Here is a 26,325-nt window from a genome sequence, read left to right as displayed (position 1 = left end):
GTGGAAAGAGCCAAGATGTCCATCGACAGATGAATGGATAAAGAAGACGTGGTATATATACACAATGGAATATTATGCAGCCATCAAAAGGAATGAGATCTTGCCATTTGCAACGACGTGGATGGAACTGGAGGGTGTTCTGCTGAGTGAAATAAGTCAATCAGAGAAAGACATGTATCATATGACCTCACTGATATGAGGAATTCTTAATCTCAGGAAACAAACTGAGGGTTGCTGGAGTGGTGGGGGGTGGGAGGGATGGGGTGGCTGGGTGATAGACACTGGGGAGGGTATGTGCTATGGTGAGCGCTGTGAATTGTGCAAGACTGTTGAATCACAGACCTGTACTTCTGAAACAAATAATGCAACATATGTTAAGAAAAAAGAAAAAGAAGAAGATAGCAGGAGGGGAAGAATGAAGGAGAGTAAGTCGGAGGGGGAGAGGAACCATGAGAGACGATGGACTCTGAAAAACAAACTGAGGGTTCTAGAGGGGAGGGGGGAGGGGGGATGGCTTAGCCTGGTGATGGGTATTAAAGAGGGCACGTTCTGCGTGGAGCACTGGGTGTTATGCACAAACAATGAATCATGGAACACTACAGCAAGAACTAATGATGTAATGTATGGTGATTAACATAACAATAAAAAATGTTTAAAAAACTGGGTGAAAAATAATAGTCTCAAAATCCATTTTTATATAACTAGAGTTCATACCATTAATATCACCAACCATGTTACAGCTAATATAGGCAGCCAATTAATATGAGTGAAAAACTTAAATATGATGTTCAAGAACCCAAAAAAAAGCCTCAAATATGCCAAAGGTTTTACAAATATTCGGCTCACTGCCCATTTTCATTATAGATCTTACTCTCAAATTTTAAATACAAGGTCTCATAATTTATAGTCATGATGACCATCTGCTTCAATAACTACAAAGGACATATTTTATTAATTTCCCACCATGGACATTACGTTTTGAAATATTTAGTCTATCAAGGTAATTTCTAAACACAAATTTTGTTTCTATCTAAAAGCAATAATGGACAGCTCTGCTCTCTCTCTGTCTCCTACTTTTCAGTTCAATTCAGCACTCTCTTCTTTTTTTAACTTAGTTCCCCTTCTGCCCCTCCCTGAATTTGCAGGGGGTGGGGGAAGATACATAAACAAATATTCACAAATCTTAGATGGACATGGGCAGAGACAAAAAGGTAAGTAGTTTAAAAAGGTAAGTAGAATTCAATGATTTCAGTTTAAAAATAAAACTGCCAGGGCCCCTGAAAACCTGCACCAGGCGTTACCATCTTCATAGCGGGTGATTTTCCAACCTCCGGTATATTATTCATATACTTAGGAGGATGTGAACATAAAAAAGGTTTATGAAAGAAGATGGGCTAGACACCAATGACTAATGGCAAAGAGTTCTCTCCAAAATCTACTCTGTCTTAAGCCCCAAAGATAAGTGTCTTCCCTTCAATTCCATCACTAGAATCCCAAATCTGGTTGTCAGGGAAAAAGTACAATTCTTGGGGGCCTGAGTTGCTTGGCCTGGTGCCTTGCTGCACATTTAGCTGAGTAGTTAATCTCCCAGAGCAGCGCCTACTGTGGCATTCCTGCTATTCTTTACCATCTGGAGCCTGGAGTTGATATTAGCTTGAACCACACATGGAGGAGAAAAGAAAAAAGAAAAAAACTCTCATTCGCATTTAACTGAAATTGGTGGCAGAACAATGCACCATGCCGTCCAGGCTTTCACACATGTAAGAAAGGAAAGAAAGCGTAAAGTACAAACCTTCTCCTTTGTTTTCTGGTTCTCTGCTCTGAGGTCTTCATATTCGCCTATGGCTAAAAGGAAAAAAAAAAAAAAAAAGGAAAGCAACGTTATAACACCATCAAAAGTTTACTGTAGGAAAACCCAGAATCCAACTACTCATCTCTATTGTCCCTTTGGTATGTTGGTGGTGGGGTAGAAAAGAGGCCACAGAAGAAGGGCTTCTGCTTTTAAGAGTAAGAAAGAAAAAGAGACCACCAAGCCAAATTTCCAATTCTCCCTGGGTCACAGAAAGACCTCAGAGCCATAAGTGACCTATGACAAGTCACTTCTCCTTGGTGCTCAGCACTTGGGTCCCGTGAAAGGAGACAGGTGGATGCTCCCTGACGTTCCTTCTAGCACCGTTAGTCTGTGGTGCTATAACCAGAGGTTTATTTTTAAATCAGCCTCCAGAAAATAATGTCAGCTTACACATTCAGTTCAGTGTCACACATCTGCTTTATCCACAGAGCAAAAAGTTTACACTATGAGCATTCAGCTAAGAACAACTACTTTCAGGCATAGCAAGATCATCCACCACCAAGCCACGACCGGATACCAGCCAGATTCATTTCACTAAGTTGGAAAAATATGTGAACTGTCTGGAAATATTTCCAACTATGTGAAAAAACAGCAACTTATTATTTAAAACCCTCTATTGCCAGAAAGTGTAGTCTGAACACCCACATTCATCTCTTAGCCAAAGCACCACTCTTAGATAGCCTCACCGTTGAGAATATGATGTTTACAGCATATGATGGGAAGAAAGAGCATGATCCAGCATTAAGAATGGAGCAGAATGTGTAAGGTGGGCCTACTCCCAGACCAGCACCTTGACTGGCACCATAGAGCCAGGCCATTATTAGATTGGATTTTTATACTTGTACCTATAAAAAAATGTAATTGGGATTTATCTACAAAAAGCTCAGTTTTTTCCTTAAAAAAAGAAAAGACAAATAGAGTTTCCTATTTCCATCAATAACTAGATGATAGAAAAAAAGAATCTAAAACCAGTGGCTTCAAGAACATCCCAGATAATCTGGTTATTAATTCTAGAAGTGTAGGATTCTAACCACTGGAACAGAGAAAAACCCAAAAACAAACAATGCACATGGTGAAGTGTATCATTTGTGTCCTCCAAGAGTGATCCAAAGGATTTAGAATAGCTACGGTGATTGTAGAACCACAACCTTTAAATCCAACCAAATGAACAAATATTTACGGGATTACACCACCAATGCCCATAGGTTTTACTGGCACTCTCTGACCATCTAAGTAAGAGTTAATGGACAATTTTATTGAAGCCACACCCAAAAAGAATTCTTGAAAATGAGACAGCCAATAAAATAGCTGAATGTATACAGGTAAAGATAGAGCCTTTTTAAAAATAATTATATTTTCAACAGAAAACATCTGAGTGACCACACGATGAAGTCTTATGCACACCAGCTCCTCATCAGCCACCACCACACAAAGCCCAATCAATGGGTATAAAGCCAATTGTCCTTGGTTATGAAAAAAAAAAAAATCAATAAAATGACCCCCTGCTTTTTTTAACAGAAAGAAACAAAACTAAGAGATTCTAAAAATATACACTTATGCACTGGGTAGTCTATGGTCATGGTCCTAAGTCTTATTACTATATCTAATATTCTTTCAAAAAATAAATATATATTTTACTGAGAGACTTTAGTTTACTTGACATTTAAAAGTAAAAAAAATAAAAATAAAAAAATAAAAGTATCTGTAGATGAAGTTGAAAAATCAAGATTGATTTACCACTCTATTCTTGATGACCTATTTTACAGACGAACAAACAATAAAGGCTTATAAAACCACGATCTCATATTGACATTAGGAAAATGTTTTTCTATTTAAAACATTAGATAACACCTTTGAAGCTTTTTAAAAATACCGATACTATTCTTCCATTATATTGCCAATAAAATCCAGATGAAACATTGCAGACTCTCAACTATAGGGTCTTCATGAAAAGCATTAATTAAGAACCCTTCACCTATCATGCCTTAATGGAAACCACAGACGGTGTGCTTTCTTGTGACTCTGTGCAACTTAAAAAAATAAAGCCAGGTAAAGGGAATGGAGAGGAAAAGTATGGGCAGAATTCCCAGTGGGAAGGTAGCACCTGGGGAACAGGGCATAAATGGAAAGAAAAACATATATTCATATTTTTTTCACTGAAGTTAGAAAACCAAACTTGCTGTCCTAAACAAGATTTACACACACACACTTACACACACACACACACACACACACACACACACACACACACACACACCCCCCATAGTGAATAAACATGTAACCCCATCCTCAGGAAAATTGGCAAAAACTGAAGTGACCTATAGTATTCAGCTACTTCTTTTTTGGCAATGCTAAAGGGTCACAGAGAAAGCCTTCTTCTTGTTTCAGAAGTGGCTCAGAGTTTGGAAATTTTTTAAGTGAGTCACACAACTCAAGTGATTGGATGATACAGATCCTCCAAATCTTGAAGTAACCAATGCAAAAGTAAAGATGAACTGGACCAACGCTCTACCACATGAAAGATACCCACGGCTTGGGAAGACTTCATCTCCTGGGTTTCAGGTACAGAGGATTTCAATGTACGGTAAGGTCACATCGCACAGTAATTAAAAAGTGCAGCCAAGGGACTTTGGTGTAGTTGGTTAACCTCTCTAAATCACAGATTCCTCCTCTGGAAAATAAGGATGAAAATTATACGTCTTTCACATGGTATGGTGATTAAGAGTAAGCTAACATGTAAGGTGTAAGAGTGCTTAGGTATGTTATGTGTTCAATACATGTTAGCCATGCTTGTTGTTACTGATACAGCAAAGTACATCAGATCTTGTATGCATGGTAAGAGATCAGGCTGCTCCCTAATGCCCTCGGTACATGGCCTGAAAGCTGGTAGAGCAGAAAATCTCCGAAACCCTACTACTGCTACCCAAATAAAAGGAGAAAGAGGGCCAACAATCAGTTGTAGTGTGTTGTAGTTTAAAAAAAAAAAAAAAAAAAAACAGCAAGGAAGTGGAAGCATATCCGGGAGCTGTACTTTTCAATCCTGGCTGCACATCGGAATCACCTGGGGAGCTTTTAAATCATACAGATGTCTAGCCCCCTCGCAGCCCACCCCACCCCAAGATTCTAATTTAACTAGTCTAGGGTGGACCTTGGGCACCATATTTGTTTGAGAAGTGAACACCCCAGGCGATTCTAATGTGCAGCCAGGGAGGGGAATCACTCCGTAAGGGTACAGAATGGAAGAAAAAGGGAGATGTGGAGAAAACAAGGAGAATATCAGGCAGAGCACGTGTTTTAAGAATCATGCTGGTTTTCCATTTTCCAACTCCCTAATGCCAAGAAAGGGAGCTTTCTTTCCAAGCTGCAAATCATGACATAGTCAGCCCAGAAATCAGATGAGTAGACTTGGTCGTTTCAGAAGCATGGCACTTAAAGTTCATCAACACAGGCAATAACACCTCTGGCTGGGATGAGTCACCATCACGGTTTGCCCGGGACTTTCCCAGTTACAGACTAAAGAAGAAGAGAGCCCAGTGTCCTTGGACACCTCTCAGTCCTGAGCAGGTTAATCGCCCTACCCCAAGGATAAGCACCACATCAGTACTTCCCAACTAATACCTTCTAGACCTGCACTGTCGAATAACGAGGCGCTAGCTACAGGTAGCTAACTTACATGTAAATTAATTAAAATTAAAGAAAATTTAAAATTTCGTTCTTCAGTTGCACTAGCCGTACTTTCAGTGTTCCACAGCTACGTGTGGCTAGGGACTCCCGGAGCAGACAGCGGACAAAGAACATTTCCACCACCGCGGGAAGTTCTGCTAGGCAGTACTATTCTGCACATCTCTATCCAGCCAGCCTCCAAGCACCTCAAACTCAACATGTTAGAAAGTGAACTCATCAAACTCCTTTCCACCCAAACCTCCTCCTTCCCATATGCATGATGTCCTTCTGGGGTCATCACCAACCTGGTCCTCAAGCTAGTACCTCAGGATCATCCTTGATTCCCCTTTCTCCCACCTTCCAAAGAACTATCAAATTGCTCCCATCTCTTAAAACGTCTCCCCAGTCTGCCCTGCCTCTACAGTATGTCTGCCCTAATTCTAATCTTCAATAATGGTAAAGTCCTCTCATGTAGCCTCTAGCCTCCCTCTATCCGAAGTTCACTCTTCACAAAAGAGATGGTTAGCACAGTAATAAGGCAGCCTGGTTACATCATTCTGGTAGCCCACCGAGATGTTACTTCACAACCTGGGACACCCATCCCCACCCCTGCCATTCAGCCTTAGAGACCATCACTCAGTCCATCATACCTCTAAGACCGTTCACACCCAGGTGCCTTTATAAACATTTTTCCCTTCACCTCCCCATCTTCCCTACCTCCTCCTTGACAATGCAATTCAACTGTCATTTCCTGTAAGAAACCTTCCCCACATACCTAAGGCAAAAATCAACATTTATATTTCTAATATACTACCAGAGTACCCTGTTCATCTATCTCTACTAGAGCATCAACGTGTAACATTATAAACTACCTGAGCACAAGTCTGTTTTCTCGTCTTCTCTCCCATCTGATTCACTGCTATAGATCTTATACCCAGCAGAATACGAAGCAGAGTTGGTACCTATGTTGACTGAATGGCTGATTCATATAAATCTGTGATGTGGAGCAATTAAGCCAAATATCAACAACCCCATTTTAAAAATGAAGATACAAATACATAGAGAAGTCAAATTCCACAGTAAGAAATATCAGAGGCAGGACCAGTCTACTGATTTCCAAAGTCATTCGTGTAAAAAAACATTACTGGGCATTACTGTGAGCAGTGTGCTAAAACACTGGACCAGAAACAATCCTCTAGGGTGAGGACTATGTCTTTATACATACAGCTACCAACATCTAGCACAATGCCTGACGTATAGCAGGCACTGGATAAATGTGTGTTAAATTAAGGAAGAAGGAAGAATGGATCTAGGTCTTCCCATGAACAAATCATGAAAGAGCATGTACTGTCCTCCCCATATTAAAAGGGTCTCTTACATCACGTGTTACAAGATACTTAATAAAAGTGAAGCTTTAAATAGCCATCAAATATAACCAGAAAAACACTGCCTCATAAGATCTTCTAATGTAGATTCTCATCCATTAAGTCTGCATCTTTGAGACTCATGTAGCCTTGAAACACCTCTTACTAATGGGGAACGAGGACATGAGTCATAAGAGATAATGTTCAATTAGGACATTACTCCCTTCTGCACATATGACAATGGGTCCTCTTTTAGAGCCAGAGCAGAAAGAGAAGTCATTTATACCTCCCTTGTTAATTAAAGCATTAGAAAAGCCAGAAAAAAAAAAAAACACTACTGGAAAACGTGATCAAAAAACAAAGATGACAGATTTCACATCTGAAAAGAAATGATGGCAAACCTGAAATTTACACATTACTTGGTAGAACACACAGTTCGGTGCTAATGAATTAATGATGCTTAAGAAGTACTCCCAACGAACTATAGGAATGACTTCAAATTAATCCACAGAAAGGAAGGAAATGGAGCATGTTGATAAAATTGTGTAAGTCTGGTTTCCAGTCGGGCATGGAGCTTTTCTGTGACCACTCCTGTCCTCCTAACAACAGAAAAGTGGAACAAACTGAAAATCAACAATTCTTCTTCGATCCACCAGAGAACTGAGGTCACAGGGCAAACTGCTATTCCAGAATTAGAGAGACAAGCAAGATACAGACAATGACGACTTCCTGAAGCAGAAGGCAAGGTGTGGAACCCACTCGGCAACCAGCGCCAAGAGAGGGAAATCTAAACTGTCGATGGCGAATTGCTGAAGGCTCAGTTCTAACAAGTTTGAGAGTTAAAAACTCCAATGGGTGGGCCAGTCTCAGGAGGGTCCCAACCTTTAGGGAGTTTTATCTCCAGGAGCGCTACCACAGCCTCAGAGGAAGTATCAGAAGAAATTTCCCTACTGCTTCAGGCAGGGGAAGGGGGTGAGGAGCCATGCTGAAATATGCCCAGAGCTTCTGTTCTTCGTTGCAAGGCCGGCCCTTGGGAGAAATTATTTCTCTAGAGCCTGACAGACTTGGCAGAAGGTAATAGCCACCTCCAAGGCCCCTCTAGCCTTCCTGTCTCAACTAAGCAGGAAACACCAAAACAGAGAAGCACAGATGAAAGTCACAGCCCAGGGGCACAGGCTCACCAAGAGACAGAGATCACATCACAGGACCATGGGAGGCTTCCTCTCCCCCATACCTTACCCCCCATGGATGTTTATAGCAGCGTTATTCACAATTGCCAAAACCTGGAGGCAACCATCATGTTCATCAACAGGTGAATGGATAAACAAAATGTGGTACATACATGATACTGAGTATTCTTCAGTGATACAAAGAAATAAATGCACTATCAAGCCACAAAAAGACATGGGGGACCCATACGTGCATATTGCTAAGTGAAAGAAGTCAATATAAAAATGCTACATACCGAGTAATTCCAACTCTATGACACTGTGAAAAAAGCAAAACTACAGAGCCAGTAAAAAGATGAGTGATGCTGCCAGGAGTTCAGAGGTAAGGAGGGAGCAATGAACAAGTAGAGCAGAGGGAAGTTTTGGAGCAGTGAAATTATTCTGTATGGTAATGTAATGGTGGGTACGAGTCATACATCTGTCAAAATCCATAGGATGTATATAACACAAAGAATGAGCCCCAATGTAAACTATGGACTTAATTAATAATAATGTATCAGTATGCCTCATCAATTCTAAGGAATGCACCACACTAACTCAAAGTGATAATAACAGAGAAAACAGAGAGTGGGGGAAGATGAGGGGCTATGTGGAAATTCTCCGTACTTTCTGCTCAGTTCTTCTGTAAACCTAAAACTGTGCCCCAAAAGTCTTATTTAAAACAAACGTATACACACACACACACACACACACACACACACACACACACACACGTAACAGAATCATACTCTGATTTGTGCCACAGAGGATTTGAGATAGAATCAAGTAACTGAAAGGATCCTAATACATTACTGTTCTGTGGACATAAAAAAAATTTCAGAACTCATTTTAATATTTAATTTTTACCAGCATGGTAGACAGACAACAACAAAAGCCATGCTCCTTCTATGTTTTAAACCAAAACCTAGTTGTCTAAGAGAATAAAATCTACAGCATGACCAAGTTTAGAATATTCCCGCTTTCTGGATCCACTTTTGAGAATTTTTCCCACAGCTGCACTTTCAGATAAACGTGTACAAGCATGTAAGCAACATTTTTATTTTAATAAACTTTAATTTTACAAACTTTAAATTTATAGCAAAATTGCAAGGATAATACAGACGGTTCCCATAAGCCCTGCACCCAGTTTCTTCTATTATTAACATCTTATATTAGTATGGTACGTTTATTACAATCAATGGACCAATACTGACACATTATTATGAACTAAGGTCCACACTTTATTCATATCTCCTTAGTTTTTCCCTAATGTTCCGTTTTCCTTCCAGGATTCCACTCAGGTACCATGCTACATTTAGCTGTCAGGTCTCCTTAGACACCTCCTGGCTATGAGAGTTTCTCACTACATAGACATACATGTATCTATAAATATTTCTGTATGTAATCACCTGTATCTAAGCAAAACATGAATTCATACTGACGTCTCCAACTGTTATCTATTGCCCAAAGCATTATTTTTAATAGCAAAGACATAGAAACACAGAGGTGTCCATCCAGAGGACATTAACTATATTGTGGGAAAACTGTAGAGTAGAACACTATCCAACCAAGTTTTTTCAAGATTTTATTTCTTTCTTTATTTATCCGAGAGAGTATGTGAGCATGAGCAGGGGGGAGAGGCAGAGGGACAAGGAGACCCCCCTCTAAGTGGGAAGCGTGATGTGGGGCTTGATTGCAGGACCTGAGATCATGACCTGAGCAAAGTCAGACGCTTAACTGACTGAGCCACCCAAGTGCCCCTAACCAATCAATTTTTAAAGATTTAATTCTATATGTACTGATATGAATTCTGTAATATATATTCAGTGATAACTACATATGTACATACAAGTGCACAATTTCCTAAAGGAAATACAACAAAAAGTCAATTTTCTAAAGGAAATACAACAAAAAGTATAACTCTGAGCAATGGAAAGGGGTTTAGAGCACGCATTATCAGTGGGTGACAATGCCTCAAAGAGGAATACAATCTCAGGTATTATAATGGTTTGCAACCTCCAAAGGATCACAGTATATAAAGGGATATACAGTATATCCGTGATATTAAAATTTCATGGGGAAGCCTGCTTCTCCCTCTCCCTCTGCCACTCCCCCTGCTTGTGCTTGCTCTCTGTCAAATAACTAAATAAAATCTTTAAAAAAAAATTTCATGGGGAGTAGGAACAATTAGGGGAAAAAATGTCTAAAAAGACTCCCTAAGAGAGTATAATGAAATAAAGATTAAGAAATGAGGGAACAGTTCATTGTACTTTTCACTTCCTATGCTTGTTTTCCTATGAGCATACGTTTATTTTTAAATTTAATTTAAAAAAGTCAGATTTATCTAGCCAATGGAAGCGTTAGATGAATCAGGAAATTCTGACTATCAGATGTAGTTCATCAGCCCATGCTGAGGGTCCATCTCATGGAGGGTTGCCCAGTTGGTGTCTCTTGGGCAGGAGCTCACAATCTTTAGGAGGAAGTTGCATTTTTAATCAGTATGTTGGTTTGCAACAAACACCAAGTGTCCCACAAAGCCTAAAATACTATCTGGCCATTTACAGGAAAAGTCGGCTGACTTCTAGTCTACAGTATATTCGCTTAAAAACATTTTTTGGCGTATTCATACAATGGAATACTCTTCAGCAATGCAAATAAATCAACTACAACTACACACAACAGTGCTGATAAATCTCACACATCATGAGTGAAAGAAGACAGAAACAAATACTGCATCCCGCACGATTCCATTTACTTATCTTTCAGAAACTGGCAAAACCTTGGTGACACAGATATTGGGGAAAGGCAGGCGATCGTGATTAGAGGGGTTATGAAGGGGTTTCTGGAGATGTTCTGATTCAAGTGTTGTTAGAAACATTTTTTTCAATAATTCCTTGAGATGTTCATTCATAGTTCGTACACTTTTCTCAACCTACAGTATACTTCGTTGTAAAAGCAAAACACTGCAAATGTCGATTTTACAAAAATATACCCAGATGAAGAAAGATATATTTACGAGGCTTCTTTTTATAAATAATAGGTAAGAAAGTGCATACGTACCCCGGTTTTTCAGAGACGGATGGCCCCCGAACCACACTTGGAAAAATAACGATGTAAAGCCAAGTTTGCACTTGACACCATGGCAACCATTTAATCCCAAACTGCTTTCTACTGACTGACTTTGTATGTATCCAAGACTGACAATGCTGCAGCTTTTCCTGACTGATAAGGTCACCAAGGTGGCCAATCATTTGGCCCCCTTTGTCAAAATAATGCTCTAGCTACTTTCTGGCCTCGCCGTCAAGGGAACACTGGGAGCCTCTTTAATTACTAACTCCGCTCTAAGAATAAGCCTGGCTAAACTTCCAAATGAACCTCAAGCACTATCTCTATAGTCTTGGGGAAAATGATAACCAACTCTAAAGATAAAAGGAGGTTACCTTGCTTCAAAACCCATCATCTCACCATAGGATAGTGTCTTCAGTGTGGTGGTTGTAGCTCTGGTCTTATGTGATAGCATCCTCACTGTTGGGTGGCAATCACTGCCTTCACAACTTCCTCACCAAGTTCCAAATGACAGGGTATTACTACACTGACCAGTTCAGTGGACAGCTGTTGTCTGTGTCTGCCCAGCCTGCGTCCCCTCTTCTGGTAGTGGTGCGCCATGCTTTTTTGCACAACTATTCCAATCCATTGGTCTTTGTGGGAGCTGCCAATCAAGGTGCCCTGCCCTTCCCGGTCCAAAGGACTTAAACCCATGACCCAAACTAGGCCTCCTAGACACTCTTCCTGGAATTTACATGCCTACCACCATCTCTAGACTAGGAACTCCCCACCAGCAGGGACAAGGTTTTATTCATCACTCTATCTCTGATGCCTAGCACAGTGCCTGGCTATGAATATTCAATGCATGTGCAATGAATACATTACAAAGAAAATTATGTACCTTAAACAAATGCTGAGCTAAGTCGATCATTTCCCAGCAGCATTCTGGAGGGGGAGCAAATTGTATGATGTTTTGTAAGGGAAATGTCCACTTTAGTAGCTAGGAAATATGCATCGGAAATAGTACCCCAAGTTGCCATTTGTCAGTGCATTAAAGACATCAATCAGTCCAATAAAATAAAGCTCCGAAAAGGACAAAAAGAGAATTACCTCATTACCTCAACATCTGCTTGAACATAAGCAATCACACACTGGCTAATTTTTTTAAAGGGACATAATATAACTTTCTAGAAAGACATAATATAGCTAATTATACCATTCACGAGAAGGGAACATACAATGTTTTGAAGTAATTCAGATGTGGGTGTGATTTATAAGACATAGAGCTTAGGGAATGGTAAGTATAAATTAGAGATTGTTCATATTATGACAGACTCCGTCATTACATTTCACAACTTTTGTCAAAAGCAACCTTATTCACCACACCACTGAAGGCTTCACATTAGGGAAGGCTGCTGTCAGCTCTGCCATTCAGAGTAGATAGGAATCTTCTCTCTGAACACCCTCCTGGGGAATGGGTTCCAAGTTTTGACTGAAAATTCACTAAGGAAGAAATGAGATGAGGAAACCTCATGGCCAATAAACACATAGAAAGATTTCAAACCTCACTGAGAACCAGGTAATACCATTTTTCTAAAGGTACTATTTTTGTTCATCGGACTGGCAAAAATTAAGAAACTTGTCAGACCGCCAAAATTAGTAAAGACTGCTGTTGGTCAACATTGACAAGTGTGGGGGAAAATGGGCACTGTGGGGGGAATGTGGACTGGTACAGCCATTTTGGGGGGCACTTTGGCGATGCCTGGCAAAACTTTATGGCTACTGGCCCTGTGATCCAACAATTACCTTTCTAAGAATCTATCCTAAAAAAAAAAAAAAAATTGGTAATTGTACACATCTGTGTGACTATCTGATTCATGACTGTCTACTAGACAATAAACTTGGGGGGAGCAAAGACTGTCTGTCTGGTTTACTATCTCCACCCCTAGTGCCTACCACATGGGGTTCATGTATGGTAGATATCTGGCTAAGTATTTGTTAAAAGAATAAATGAATATGTTTTAGTCAGTGTTGAAAAAGGAAAAATAAAGTGTTCATCAATATTGGTTCTTCTTGTCCACATTTAACAGGAGTGGTGGAATTACTTTCAATGTTAACAGGTAGTATAAAAAATAAATCATATACACCATCAGCTTACAAAATTAATTATCATATTGAGAGCCCAAACACCTAGTTGCCTGTCTTTCCACCTCAAATCCCTAGCTTCTGGGTTAGTCCCATGGGTCAAACAGCAATCAAATGCTCTTGAAATAAGTCAACTGTTATCACAGTCTATGATCCAATGACAAATAAATGCCCTGGTTTTGAGATGGGCTGAAAAAATCCCAACACTTGTGTAACCAGACTCAATACTTTAAAAAAGAGCACCTTTTAAGAAACACACATTTCAAAGTCTGTTCTACTGCCTTTGATATGCCCATAAGCAAGGAAATATATCCGCTAAAATTCCAATACCATGGATAGTCTAGTTTAGGAAGGGAGTTGAAGGTACTGGGAAGGCAAAAGCCATTAACATTTATCCAACACTTTCTAAATGCTAGATACCACAAAGAAATGTGCTCTGTCCATTTCAGTGAGGTAATAATTTCCCCAGGGTAACAGGACTGGTAAACAATCGTGCTGGGATTTGTTTCCAGGAGTGTCAACTCCAGAGAAGTCCACACACCCCAGCAAATGGTATTTGTGGTTTCCAGGAGCAACAGGTCATAGTACCGGACAGGACCTTACAAAATCATCTGGTTCAGCCCGTCTTTAGTCAGGTAAGGCATGATAACCACAAGACCCACGGAAGGGAAGAGATTCTTCAAGGTCACCGAGTTGACAAGTTGAGCCAACAGAAGTGAAAGAGCAAGAGAACAGCAGGATTAGCCACAGAGCAGGACCTCTTCCGCTCTGTGGCCATGTCACCAAGTGATTCAGAAAAGCACATGTTCCTACACATTTTTATTTCCTAATTCGGTGCAGTTCCCCTCTCTCTTGACCCATATTCTCAGGCCACCCTTGGCCAGGATAATAACAGTAATTTTAAATGGAAAGAGTGTCGAACTCACATTTGATCGCTAATTTGGCTTTGTTGAGAAGTGCAGTAAGAGATGAAAATGATTGATCAGAACAGTTCTTTAAGAGGAGGTAATTTCCAGTTACCTGGCAGCGTGGAAATGCAAGGACACGGCCTGGCAGTCCTGCAGGCCAGAGCCAAATCGGGTGTTGGCTCACTGACTAACAGACTGTTAAAAATGGTTAAGTGATAAAACACATCATGGCCTGGAATCTGGCTGGGGACGGAAAGAGGAACTAGACCGAAGCGGACTGAAAAGCAGGGAAGGCTGCGAAGCTGCGCGGCAGGCCTCCCGGCGCCGCTGTGCAAGGGTGGGGCCGCGGCTGGCAAGCAGGGCCGGCGGGGCTGCCCAAATCGCCTCCTCCCGAGACATCTGGTGCACCCGCTTCTCCCGCGTGTGACGGGGTGCCCTGGGTCCTCGTCCGCCCCAAATCCCGGTCCCTTCCCCCAGCCCGCGATCGCCAGCTCAAGCAACCTGCGGGGAGCGCTTCCCGCACTGCCGGGCCCCACGTCCCCGGCACCCGCACGTTACCCGCGGCCCCTGGCTCTCCGAGGCGCGCGGGGCGCGGAGGACGCTCCCACACGGGGGACGGGACTGCGGGGTGAGCGCGGCGGCCGCGACATGCCCCCGCCCCCGCCCGCCCGCCAGCCGCAGCCCAAACCCAGCGCGGGAGAGTCGTCCCCGCCCACGGGCCGCGGCGGCCCGCACCTGGCGGCCGCGCGCCCGCCTACCTTGCTCCTTCAGACTGGTGATGAGCTGCAGCTGCTTCTCCTCGTCCGAGCTGTTCATTTTGGCAGGTGGGGCCGGGAATAAAGGAAAGGAGGGAGAGGCGAGGGGTGCAGCGGGGGGAGGGGGAGCAAAAGCAAGATGCCGATGGCGTGCGGCGGCACTACCCGGAAGTTGGGTCGGCTCCCGCTCCTCCTCCTCCTGGCGCCGAGCGCGCGAGTGAGATCATCCCCGCGCACCTACGCCGCGGCTGCACCTGCGGGCGACGCGGTGGCCGGGGGCGGGCCGCGCGGGCAGCCTGGGGCAGTAGGTGGGGCGGCGGGAGGAGCCGCAGCGGCCCGGGGGGTCCGCAGCCCGAGCCCCGCCTGCGGCGGCTGCAGTGCCTCGCCTTCCCCCTCCCCCGCGGAGGCCCGAGCCGAGGGATGCGCGAGGCGGCCTGGGGCGTGGGGCCCGCGGGTGTGCGCCCCGGCTCGCTTCTGCACCCCTCCTCCGCCCCACCCCCTGGCCACCTGGACGCGCGATCCGGGGGTGGAAAGCCGGCCTTGGGGCTGCGGCGTCCCTGGCGACCGCACTTGGAGCGCTGCCGCGGGCCGCCCTTCGCGAGCCACCAAGGGAGAGCGGGGCGTGGTGGGCAGTAAACACCGAGGCTTTAACCCAGTTCTGAGGTGCCCTCAGGGGCAAGCTCAGTGCACACGTTTTGCGCCTTGGAAAGCCGGCAGGGACTGAAACGGGCCGGCCCGGTAAGTTAACGCCTCCAGAGCAAAGGAGGGCGTGGTAGTGAGTTGACAGTGCCCAGGGCCCCGGCGGCGCGGGGTTTGGAAGGTGGGAAGAACGTGGGCCCTGCAGCACGTGGATCGCCGGGCCTAGCGGAGCGGCTGCTCTTCCCGGGCAGGACCTTGACCATGGGGCGGCTGCTCCTGCAGGCCGAATGTCCGAGGCAGCAGTGCTGGCGGAGGGAAACCCGCCATTTGTCCCACTTTACGGCCCTCTGCGCTGTTTAAATCCGGCTCTGGATTAGACCCTGACCAGAAGAGGTGTGGCAGGCCTGTCGGATTTCAAAATGGCTCTCCCCAAGCCCCAGTTGGCTGGTTAGTCTTTGGTCAAGCCTCCTGACGCCTTCAAACTTCATCTAAAGAATGGTAATAATACCATACCTACTCTCCAGGAAGATACAAAGCACCAAATCTAGAATTTGACATACTGTAGGTGTTCTTTTTTCTTTTTTACAATTAAGGTTACAGGTCAGGAAAAAGGGGTTGTGGATGCTAATTTTAGGCTAAAACAGGCACAGTTCTTTTGCCCTGATCATTAAGCATCCAAAATAAATCCAAAATGAATTAGACTCACCGCACATCTTGGTTTTTCTCCCTAACAAGCCCCTACTGTGATTACTACATCAGCACAGGGCTTCTACTCAATACTCACTTGTAAATGTCCCCCTCCATTTACAAAGTGAGTCTCCTGTGAAAGGTGGGACAGGGGACTGGAATACTGGTAAATGCTGTAACTAGTATCTGTCTGATATTCCTACTAAATTCTAAGTCAAAACTAACTTTGAAAAAAATAATAGCTCTGCTTTCTCCTAAAAAGGTGATATAATATTTTAGGATGGGTGATTTAGTGGCAGGATGATCTAAAAGAGCAGCACAGTATTTTTAAATTAGAGTGAATTAGAATTTTGAAAATTCAAAACTAGTTTTGATATGGGGTCTTATCCAAACCTTCCCCTAGTTTTTCATGAACTAGTTTAAGATTTGCGGATCAACTGTCATGAAGGTCCACAAGAGATTAACCAAAAGGCTTTTGCCCTGAGATTACCTCTGTTAATCCTCAGAGTTTAAAGAAGTGCCAGGAAACGTGAGACAATTCAGATTCAACTATGACAAAGTATGAATGATATGTGCTGCTGCCAGGGATTTTGTATAAAGAGAAATCATTTCTTTCCAGAAAAAAATCAAGAGATTTGGGCAACAAATCACAGCCACCTGGCTTTTTTGTAAGGCAGCCAGGAAACCTGTTAAACCTGACCAGTCACCCTGACTGCCAAAGGCCTCCTCCAAAACTAACTGATCAGAAATTTTTTCTCATACTCAACCAAATATCAGCACAGTGCCTATTAAATATTTGAGTTAGTTCGCAAAGTTCCATTATTTTAATGGCTGATTTAATCGTCTACTCCAATTATACAGTAATTAGGTATTGCTTTTGGAGTTTAAGAATGAATTAATTATCAAATCTATAATCAAATTGAGTGCTTTGGTCCCATGCTGAATCTGAAGCCCCTTGAAATCAATCCTGTTTACCTTCCTTGAAATTAAAATAGCCTCCTGAAATACAATATGTTACTATCTTCCGGACATGGAATGAATTATTAGGATGGCTGTTAGAGTCAATTATTGGGATTCAGATCTCCCATTACACTATGGTTTATTTATAGGATATGAATATTGATGGAAAAGATAGAAGTGATAATTAGTTTTTGTTCTGTTTAATAATGCACATAGGGATTTCTGTTACAGGCATCACAATGGAATTATTAATCTCCATATAACATATAATTAAAAAGTATTTTTAAAATGTGCATACACACACACACACACACACACACACACACACAGAGGGACAGAGAGAGGGAGAGGACAGACTTTAAAAAAAAAAATGAATTGGAAGGATATGTACCAAACTCAGGATAATGGCCCAAGCAGTGAGGAGTGGAGTGGGAGAGAGCAGTAGTCAAAAGGATATTCTCTTTAATGCTTATTTTCATTTTCAGAAAATTAAAGTAAATTCACATTATTTATGTAATCTTTTGAAGTATATAGATAAATCAGATGAAAATTGAACATGAAAAAAGGTTCATTTTCTTTGATCTACTAACTCCATTTTAGGAAATTATCTTCAAAGTCTTTATATATAAAGCTATTTATTATAATATTAATTGATATAAAACTGATAACATTGAATATTATTTAATGATAAAAAGAAACAAAGTATCTATACATGCTACAACATGGATAAACATTGAAAACATTATGCTAAGCGTGAAAAAAGCCAGTAAGAAAACACCAGATACTATATGATTCCATTTACACAGAATGTCCAGAAGAGGCAAAAACCATTGAGAGAGAAAGCTGAACAGTGGTTATTGAAGACTGGGCGACATTGGGGAAAATAGGAAGTGGCTGCTTAAAAGGTATGGAGTTTCTTGTTGGGGTGATGACATTTTACTAAAATTAATTGTGATGTTTGCATAACTCTGAATATGTTAAAAACCATGAGAATTGTATACTTTAAGTGTACACTTTGCATGGGAGAATTTTACGATACGTGAATTACATCTCAAAAGCTATTATAAAAACAGATTTTCAGAGAAGAAATGTTTTACTTCAATACACAACTTACATAACTCTACCAAAGCTTCTTATACAAGTATTTTCCATTTTTCAAATCTCACTATATATAATGGTTTGTTCCAAGTTTTACTAAACATTATTTCAGATATACTTTATCTTATACCAACATAATCTACATATTTATTCAATGCCATTACATTATGTCAATGAACAATTAACCATTCTCAGATTCTTAGATATTTGAGGTGTTAACTAATTTTTGTCTCTTTATAAATAGCGCAGCAGGAATACAAGGGCTATGTCAAGGCATATCATAGTCAAACTGATAAAAAGTAAACATGACACTCAGGTCTTAAAAGCAGCCAAAGAAAAGTACATACTACATTCAGGAGAACAATAATAAGAGTGATGACAGACTTATTATTATTTAATGTTGTAATCATTAAAGGATTACAATAATGTTCAACACTCAACATTGTAGAATTCACAATATCCATCATCTAAAAATTACAGTAAGCAAAGAAGCAGAAATATATCCACAATGAGAAGCTAGTGAACAGAAACAGTCTCATGTCTCATAGATGACAGAGATGATGAAATTAGTAGACAAGGACCTTATAAGCAATATTATAAGTCTTATAAATATGTTTAAGATATATCAAAGATATAAAGGGAAACATAAACAAAATGAGGGAGGAAACCAGGAGTTATAAAAAAAAATATTCTAACGGAACTACAAAAGATAAATACAATATCAGAAATGAAAAAATCCCTATACACATCGGGTAGGATTTACTGCAAATTAGATAATACAGAAGATCAGTGATCTTGAGACAGAACAATAGTAACAATCCAAAATGAAACATGCAGAACAAATTAAACAAGCAGCACAGATCTGAAATACAACATCAGGCAGTTGAGTGCACATGAAACTGATGACCCACAGGGAGATGAAAGAATGGTATATTTAAAAATGTGGTTTTTTGTTTCCTTTTAAAGATTTTATTTATTTATTTTAGAGAGAGAGGGAGAGAGCACAATTGGGGGGGAAAGGGCAGAGGGAGAAACAGATTCCCGCCCCCAGCTGAGTAGGAAGCCTGATGGGAACTCGATCTCAGAACCCTGAGATCATGACCTGAGCTAAAGGCAGACACTTAACCAACTGAGCTGTACAGGCACCCCTGAAAAAAATGTTTTTAAGTGACAAAATATGGCTACAAAGATCCCAAATTTGCTGAAAGATGAATGTATAGGTTCAAGTTCAGTGACTAATTCCATACAGGAATCTTCAGTATGACTAATAACAAAGTTCTCATCAGAAATTGTGGAAACCCAGAGTGCCTGCATGGTGCAGTTGGTTGAGCATCTGACTCTTGGTTTGGGCTTGGGCCCTGACCTCAGGGTCATGAGATGGAGCCCCGCATCAGGTTCTGCACTCAGCGTGGAATCTGCTCGAGATTCTCTCTCCCTCTCCCTTTTCCCCTCCCACTCATGTGTGCACTCTTTCTCTCACTCTCTCTCTCAAGTAAATAAAATCTAAAACAAAAAAGAAAAGAAACTGGAAACCCAAGGCAATGGGAGGGCATATTTAAAGCCCTAAAACTAATAAAACTGTCATTCAAGAATTCTATATCCAGCAAAACTGTCCTTTAAAAAATGAGGGAGAAGTTAACAAAATTAACAAAAGTTAAAGGAAGTCATTACCACTAGACCTGTCCTACAAGGAATGCTAAAGGGAGTCCTTCAGGTTTAAATGAAAAGGCATTAGACAGTAACTCACACCTATATGAAGAAATAAACATCTCTAGTAAAGGTAAATATATGAACAAATATAAAAGTCATTATTATTATATTCTTGGTTGTAACCTCACTTTTTATTTCCTACATTATTTAAAAGACATATATTAAAAATAATTATAAATCTGTGTTATCAGACATACATTGTATAAAGATGTAATTTCTTTTTTTATTAAATATTTTTATTTATTTGACAGAGAAAGAGAGTGAATGCACAAGCAGGGGACACAGCAGAGGGAAAGGGAAAAGCAGGCTCTCTGCTGAGCAGGGAGTCCAATGCAGGGCTCAATCCCAGGACCCTGGGATCATGACCTGGGCCAAAGGCAGACGCTTAACCAACTGAGCCACCCAGGTGCCCCTAAAGATGTAATTTCTGACAATAACATAACAGGGGCAGAGCTATATAGGAGCAGAGTTTTTGAAGGTTATTGAAGTTAAGACTGCATTAGTTCAGATTAGAATGTTATAAATTTAGGATGTGAAACATAATCCCCAAAGTAACCACAAAGGTTACTTATCCTATACTTATCCTATATCGATAGGATATATACAAAAGGCAATCAAAATGGTTAACTACACACACACAGAAACCCTAAACACAAAATAAGACAATAATGTAGGAAATGAGGGGCAAAAAAGATATAAGGCATATAAATAACAAGTAGCAAAATGATAGAAGTAAGTCATTTCTTATCAGTAATTACTTTAAATGTAAATGTATAACTTTTGAATCAAAAGTCAGAGATTGGCAGAGTGCAAATACCAAAAAAAAAAAAAAAAAAAGTCCAAGTCTATGCTGTCTACAAGAGACTCACTTTAGATCCGAAGACACACAGGTTGAAAGTAAAATGGTGGGGAAAATATATTTCATGCAAACAGTAACCAAAAGAGAGCTGGGGTGGTTATACTAATATCAGACAAAACAGACTTTAAGTCAAGAACTGTTGCAAGAGATAGAAGAGGACATTTTATACTCACCAAGGGTCAATTCCTCAAGAATATGTAACAATTATAAACATATATGCAGCAAACAACAGACTCCCAAAATATATGAAGCAAACATTTACAGAATTAAAGGGAGAAATAGTTCAACTATAATAGTTGGAGACTACAATACCTCATTTTCAATAGTGAATGTAAAACCCAGATAGAAGATTAATAAGGATTGAGAGGGCTTAAACAACACTATAAACCAAATAAATATAACAGACATATATAGAACACTCCAGCCAACAAAAGCACAATTCACATTCTTCTCAAGTATACATGGCACGTTTTCCAGGATAGATATTATGTTAAGCCAAAAATTTAGTCTTAATAAATTTTAAAAGACTGAAATCATAAAAATCATACAAAGTATCTTCTTCAGCCATACTGAAATATTAGAATTCAGTAATAGAAGGGAATCAGGAAAAGTCACATAGATATTAAACAATGCCCTCTTTAATAACCGAAGGTTCAAAGAAGAAATCACAAGGGAAATCAGAAAATACCTAGAGAGGATTAAAAACAAAAATACAACATACCAAAACTTAGGAGATCCATTGAAAGCAGTGCTCAGAGGGAAGTTTATGCTATAAATGGCTAACATTGCACCTTGAGAAAATAGAAAAAGAAGAGCAAAATAAACCCAAAGTTAGCAGAAGAAAGGAAATAATGAAGATTAGAGATAAAATAATAGACAAGAGAAAAACAATAGCAGAATCAATAAAATCAAAAGTTATTTCTTTGAAAATATCAACAAAATTGACAAACTTTAGCTAGAGTAACAAAAAAAAGAGAGCCAATGCAAATAACTAAAATCAAAAATGAAATTGGAGACATTACTACCAATAATACAAAAATAAAAAGGGTTATAAGAAAATTATATGAACATTTGTATACCAACAAATAAGACAACATAGATGAAATGGACAAATTCCTAGAAACACACAAATTACCTAAACTGACTCAAGAAGAAATGGAAAACTCAACAGACTCATAACAAGTAAAGAGATTGCAATAATTTAAAATGTTACAACAAAGAAAATTCCAGGACCAGATGCTTTCACTGATGAATTCTACCAAACATTTAAAGAACAATTAACACCAATATTTCTCAAACTGTTTCAAAAAATAGAAAGGAAGGAACACTCCCTAACTCATTCTATGGGACTAGCATTACTTGATATCAATGCCAGATAAAGATATCACAGGAAAAGAAAATTATATACCAATAACCCTTATGAATACAGATACAAAAATCTACAACAAAATACTAGCAAAGCTAATCCAACAGCACACTGCGGGCGTTATACAACATTACCAAGTGGTTCAATATGAGAAAAAAATCAATGTGATACATCATTAATGAACAATAACAACAACAAAAAACATCCACAAGAAAGCTAATAAAATTAATAAATGAATTCAGCAAAGTTGCAAAGTACAATATCAATGTGCAAGAATCAACTGTGTTTCTGTATGCCATCAATGAACAATTTGAAAAGAAAATTAAAAAAACAATTCCATTTATAATAGCTTCTTAAAAATTAAATACTTAGTAATAACTAACCAAAGAAGTGAAAGATTTGTATGCTGAAAACTACAAACACTGCTAAAAGAAAATAAAGAAGACCTAAATAATGGAAAGATATCCCGTGTTCATGGATGGGAAGACTTAACATTGTTAAGACATCAGTAATTCCCAAAGCAATCTACAGATTCAGTGCAATTCCAACATCCTTTTTTGTAGCAATGGATGAGCTGATCCTGAAATTCATACATACATACATGAATAGCAAGGAGCCCCAAAAGCTAAAACAATCTTGAAAAATAAAAATAAAATTGGAACCTTCCCATTTCAAAATTTACTACAGAGCCAGAGTAAATAAAACAGTATGGAACTGTAATAATGACAAACATATCAACCAATGGGTTAGAAAAGAGAGCCCCAAATAAATCCTCACATATGTGGTCAATTGATTTCAACAAGCATTTCAAGACCACTCATTGGGGAAAGGACAGTCTTTTCAACAGATGGTGCTAGGGAAACGATATCCACATGCAAAAGAATGATGTTAGACCCTTATTTTACAACATATAAAAATGAACTCGAAATGGATCAAATCCAGGGATGCCTGGGTGGCTTGGTCGGTTAAGCGTCTGCCTTCAGCTCGGGTCATGATCCCAGGGTCCTGGGATCGAGTCCCGCATTGAGCTCCTTGCTCAGTAGGGAGCCTGCTTCTCCCTCTGCCTTCTGCTCTCCCTGATTGTGCATGCACTCTCTCTCTCTCTCTCTCTGACAAATAAATAAATAAAATCTTTTAAAAAATGGATCAAACCCAAAGTATAAGAGCTAAACAAGTATAACTGTATTACTAATGTATGACATTATCTCACTAAAGGGGATGGAAGCAAAAGAAGCTGACCTAAGTACTTTGGATAACAGTATTTTTGACTGGCTTACCATATGGCTAAAGATAAAATGAACTGTACACAAAAACTACCTAGTTGACAAATGTGCCTCCCACTGGAATATGGGTTACCAATTCTCAAACTCCTCAATACATATACTCGGGTTGAATAAATAAGTAAATAAATTGTACATAACAGGAGGTAGGTTTCTCACTGTCAGAGAAAGAATTTATAGTCAATTCTGCTACAACATGACATATGTGTTCTTAAAGATCATCACACTGCACAAAATTGCGCAATAAAAACCATACATCTTCTGGGGGAAAAACGAGATTGGGCACAACATTCAAAAACTCACAGTGACACATTGTAAAAAAACAGAGGAACCTAACAAAAATGGAAGCATAGTTTTATGCATGTTAAACAATTAGGAAATACAGGATACTGAAATTGATATGATGTCATAAGGGCTGAACGTTGAGTTATTGTGAGTGAGAAAAGAATGGTTATCTTAAATCTCCTTTAAACACAGAAGTTTAGGGGCACCTGGGTGGCTCAGTCAGTTGAACGTCTGACTCTTGATTTTGGCTCAGGTTGTGGTCTCATGGTCACCAGATCAAACCCCATGTCTGGCTCTGCACTCGGCAGTGAGTCTGCTTAGGATTCTCTCTCCCAATCCCTCTGCCTCTCCGTCCTCACTCTCTCTCTCTCTAAAATAGATGAATAAATCTTGTTTTAAAAATAATCTGTTTAGGGGCACCTGGGTGGCTCAGTCGGTTGAGCGGCTGCCTTCGGCTCAGTTCATGATCCAGGGGTCTTGGAATTGAGCCCCACATCCGGCTCCCTGCTCAGTGGAGAGCCTGCTTCTCCCTCTCCATCTGCCTGCCACTCTGCCTACTTGTGCTCTCTCTCTCTCTCTCTGTCAAATAAATAAAATCTTTTTAAAAAATAAAAAATAAAATCTGTTTAAATGGACAAGTTTAAAACCATATATGGATGGATATGGCTTACTGTCCTTGATTCAATGGGTGGCCCTGAACATCACAGTTCTTTCACAGTCTTAAATCCTGGGCATGTTTTTCTTTTTTTTCTTTTTTATTTCAAGTTTTTATTTAAATTCTAGTTTGTTAACATACAGTGTAATACTAGTTTCAGGTATAGAGTTTGGTGATTCATGACTTGCATACAACACCCAGTGCTCTTCACAGGTGCCCTCCTTAATGCCCACTGGGCACGTTCTTCTGATACTGAGAGGTAGGTCTTTTAAGGAAAGCATTTATAATAGATACCTGTTTTGTCACAATTAGAATTTTTGATCCAATACATAGCATTCTTCTTCAATTAACTTCTATATCACTGTTAGAAATTCCTTTGCTGGTCTCACCTGTACTTGTCTTTCTCAGCTGGACTCTTTGTAGACACCTGTTGGCTTTGAAAATTGTAAGAATGTTTAAAAGCATGAAAGCAGTTACTACCAGCACTAAAAGGAACCACTTTTACAGGATTTGGTAATTTCCACTTAAGATCTTTGTAAATAGGGCACCTGGGTGGCTCAGTTGGTTAAGCGACTGCCTTCCTTCGGCTCAGGTCATGATCCTGGAGTCCCGGGATTGAGTCCTGCATCGGGCTCCCTGCTCAGCAGGGAGTCTGCTTCTCCCTCTGACCCTCTTCCCTCTCGTGCTCTCTATCTCTCATTCTCTCTCTCAAATAATAAAAATCTTTTTTAAAAAGAGATCTTTGTAAATAGTGCTTTCTAACTCTGATTATGAGAATAGATGATCCTGAATTTTTCTGTTTGGTCTTCAATTCACATACCCAACAATCTTTCCATTTCTTTTAACTCTTTAGGCTTAGTTCTTATTGACTTCACATCACTTAAAATTGTTCCACCAGGGCGCCTGGGTGGCTCAGTTGGTTGAGCAACTGCCTTCAGCTCAAGTCATGATCCTGGAGTCCCTGGATCGAGTCCTGCATCGGACTCCCTGCTCGGCGGGGAGTCTGCTTCTCCCTCTGACCCTCCCCCGTTTCATGTGCTCTCTCTCTTTCTCATTCTCTCTCTCTCAAATAAATAAATAAAATCTTTAAAAAAAATTTTTCCACCAGAGAAGTTTCTTTTAACAACATTGTCTGAGATAATCCTCAATGTGGATTCCTTTATGCCTGTTGCTTGAGAGACATCACATGTCCTCTTGTTTCTTTCAAAATACTTCATTATTTCTAGCTTCTCCTCAATAGTTAAAGCTTTCCTTTTCCATTCATTGCTTGGTGTTTTTGAACCAGAACACTTAGATGTGTTTGTGAAATGAATGAATGGATGAATGAATGAATGAATGAATGAATCACAAATGTGAAAGAATAGCAAAACATAACGTTGTCGGATAATACATGCAATGAGTTAAAGTAGCTATAGAAATTTGAGGTGTATGTATGTGTGTGTTTTATGTACTCCAGCATGGCTTGATTCAGCTGGGCCCAGTTTTCTCTGTTCATCTAGTGTTCCTCAGGGATAAAATCATGCAAAAGAAAATGTGAAATGGGGGCACCTGGGTGGCTCAGTCGTTAAGCATCTGCCTTCGGCTCAGGTCATGATCCCAGGGTCCTGGGATTGAGCCCCACATCGGGCTCCCTGCTCAGCGGGGAGCCTGCTTCTCCCTCTCCCACTCCCCCTGCTTATGTTCCCTCTTTCTGTGTGTCTCTGTCAAATAAATGAATAAAATCTTTTTTAAAAAGATTTTTAAATAAAAAAAGAAAAGAAAATGTGAAATGTACATCATGCTCAAATTATTCCTGAATATATCAGTTGCACTTGAATAAATTCATGTTCAAAAAACAAGCATTATA

At 40.3% G+C, this 26,325-nt stretch overlaps 1 protein-coding gene and 1 long non-coding RNA gene across 6 annotated transcripts in view; one reads left to right on the top strand and one right to left on the bottom strand.

Annotated features, from left to right (window-relative positions):
- Nucleotides 1-15,282, bottom strand: part of SHTN1 (shootin 1) — a 104,253-nt gene extending 88,971 nt beyond the window's left edge. The window contains exons 1-2 of one of the 5 annotated variants that reach the window (XM_025880609.2): nucleotides 14,944-15,282; nucleotides 1,793-1,845 (exon numbers count right to left, since the gene is read on the bottom strand). In XM_025880609.2, coding sequence (XP_025736394.1) covers nucleotides 1,793-1,845; nucleotides 14,944-15,001 — 111 coding nt within the window. In that variant the 5' untranslated portion in view covers nucleotides 15,002-15,282. Of the gene's footprint in view, nucleotides 1-1,792; nucleotides 1,846-14,943 lie in introns of those variants that run through there. The other 4 variants (XM_073904133.1, XM_073904134.1, XM_073904135.1 and 1 more) reach the window with 4 other exon arrangements.
- The window catches only part of LOC141374625 (uncharacterized), a 54,701-nt gene continuing 43,250 nt past the window's right edge, over nucleotides 14,875-26,325 (top strand). The window contains exons 1-2 of the long non-coding RNA XR_012381647.1: nucleotides 14,875-15,009; nucleotides 18,033-18,131. This is a non-coding gene — a long non-coding RNA (uncharacterized lncRNA). The remainder of the gene's footprint in view (nucleotides 15,010-18,032; nucleotides 18,132-26,325) is intronic.

Source organism: Callorhinus ursinus, unplaced genomic scaffold (assembly GCF_003265705.2).
Source record: "Callorhinus ursinus isolate GAN/ISIS: 27379988/994484 unplaced genomic scaffold, GSC_fseal_2.0 scaffold20, whole genome shotgun sequence".
Classification (NCBI taxonomy): domain Eukaryota; kingdom Metazoa; phylum Chordata; class Mammalia; order Carnivora; family Otariidae; genus Callorhinus; species Callorhinus ursinus.
This window is presented reverse-complemented; position numbering and strand designations above follow the sequence as displayed.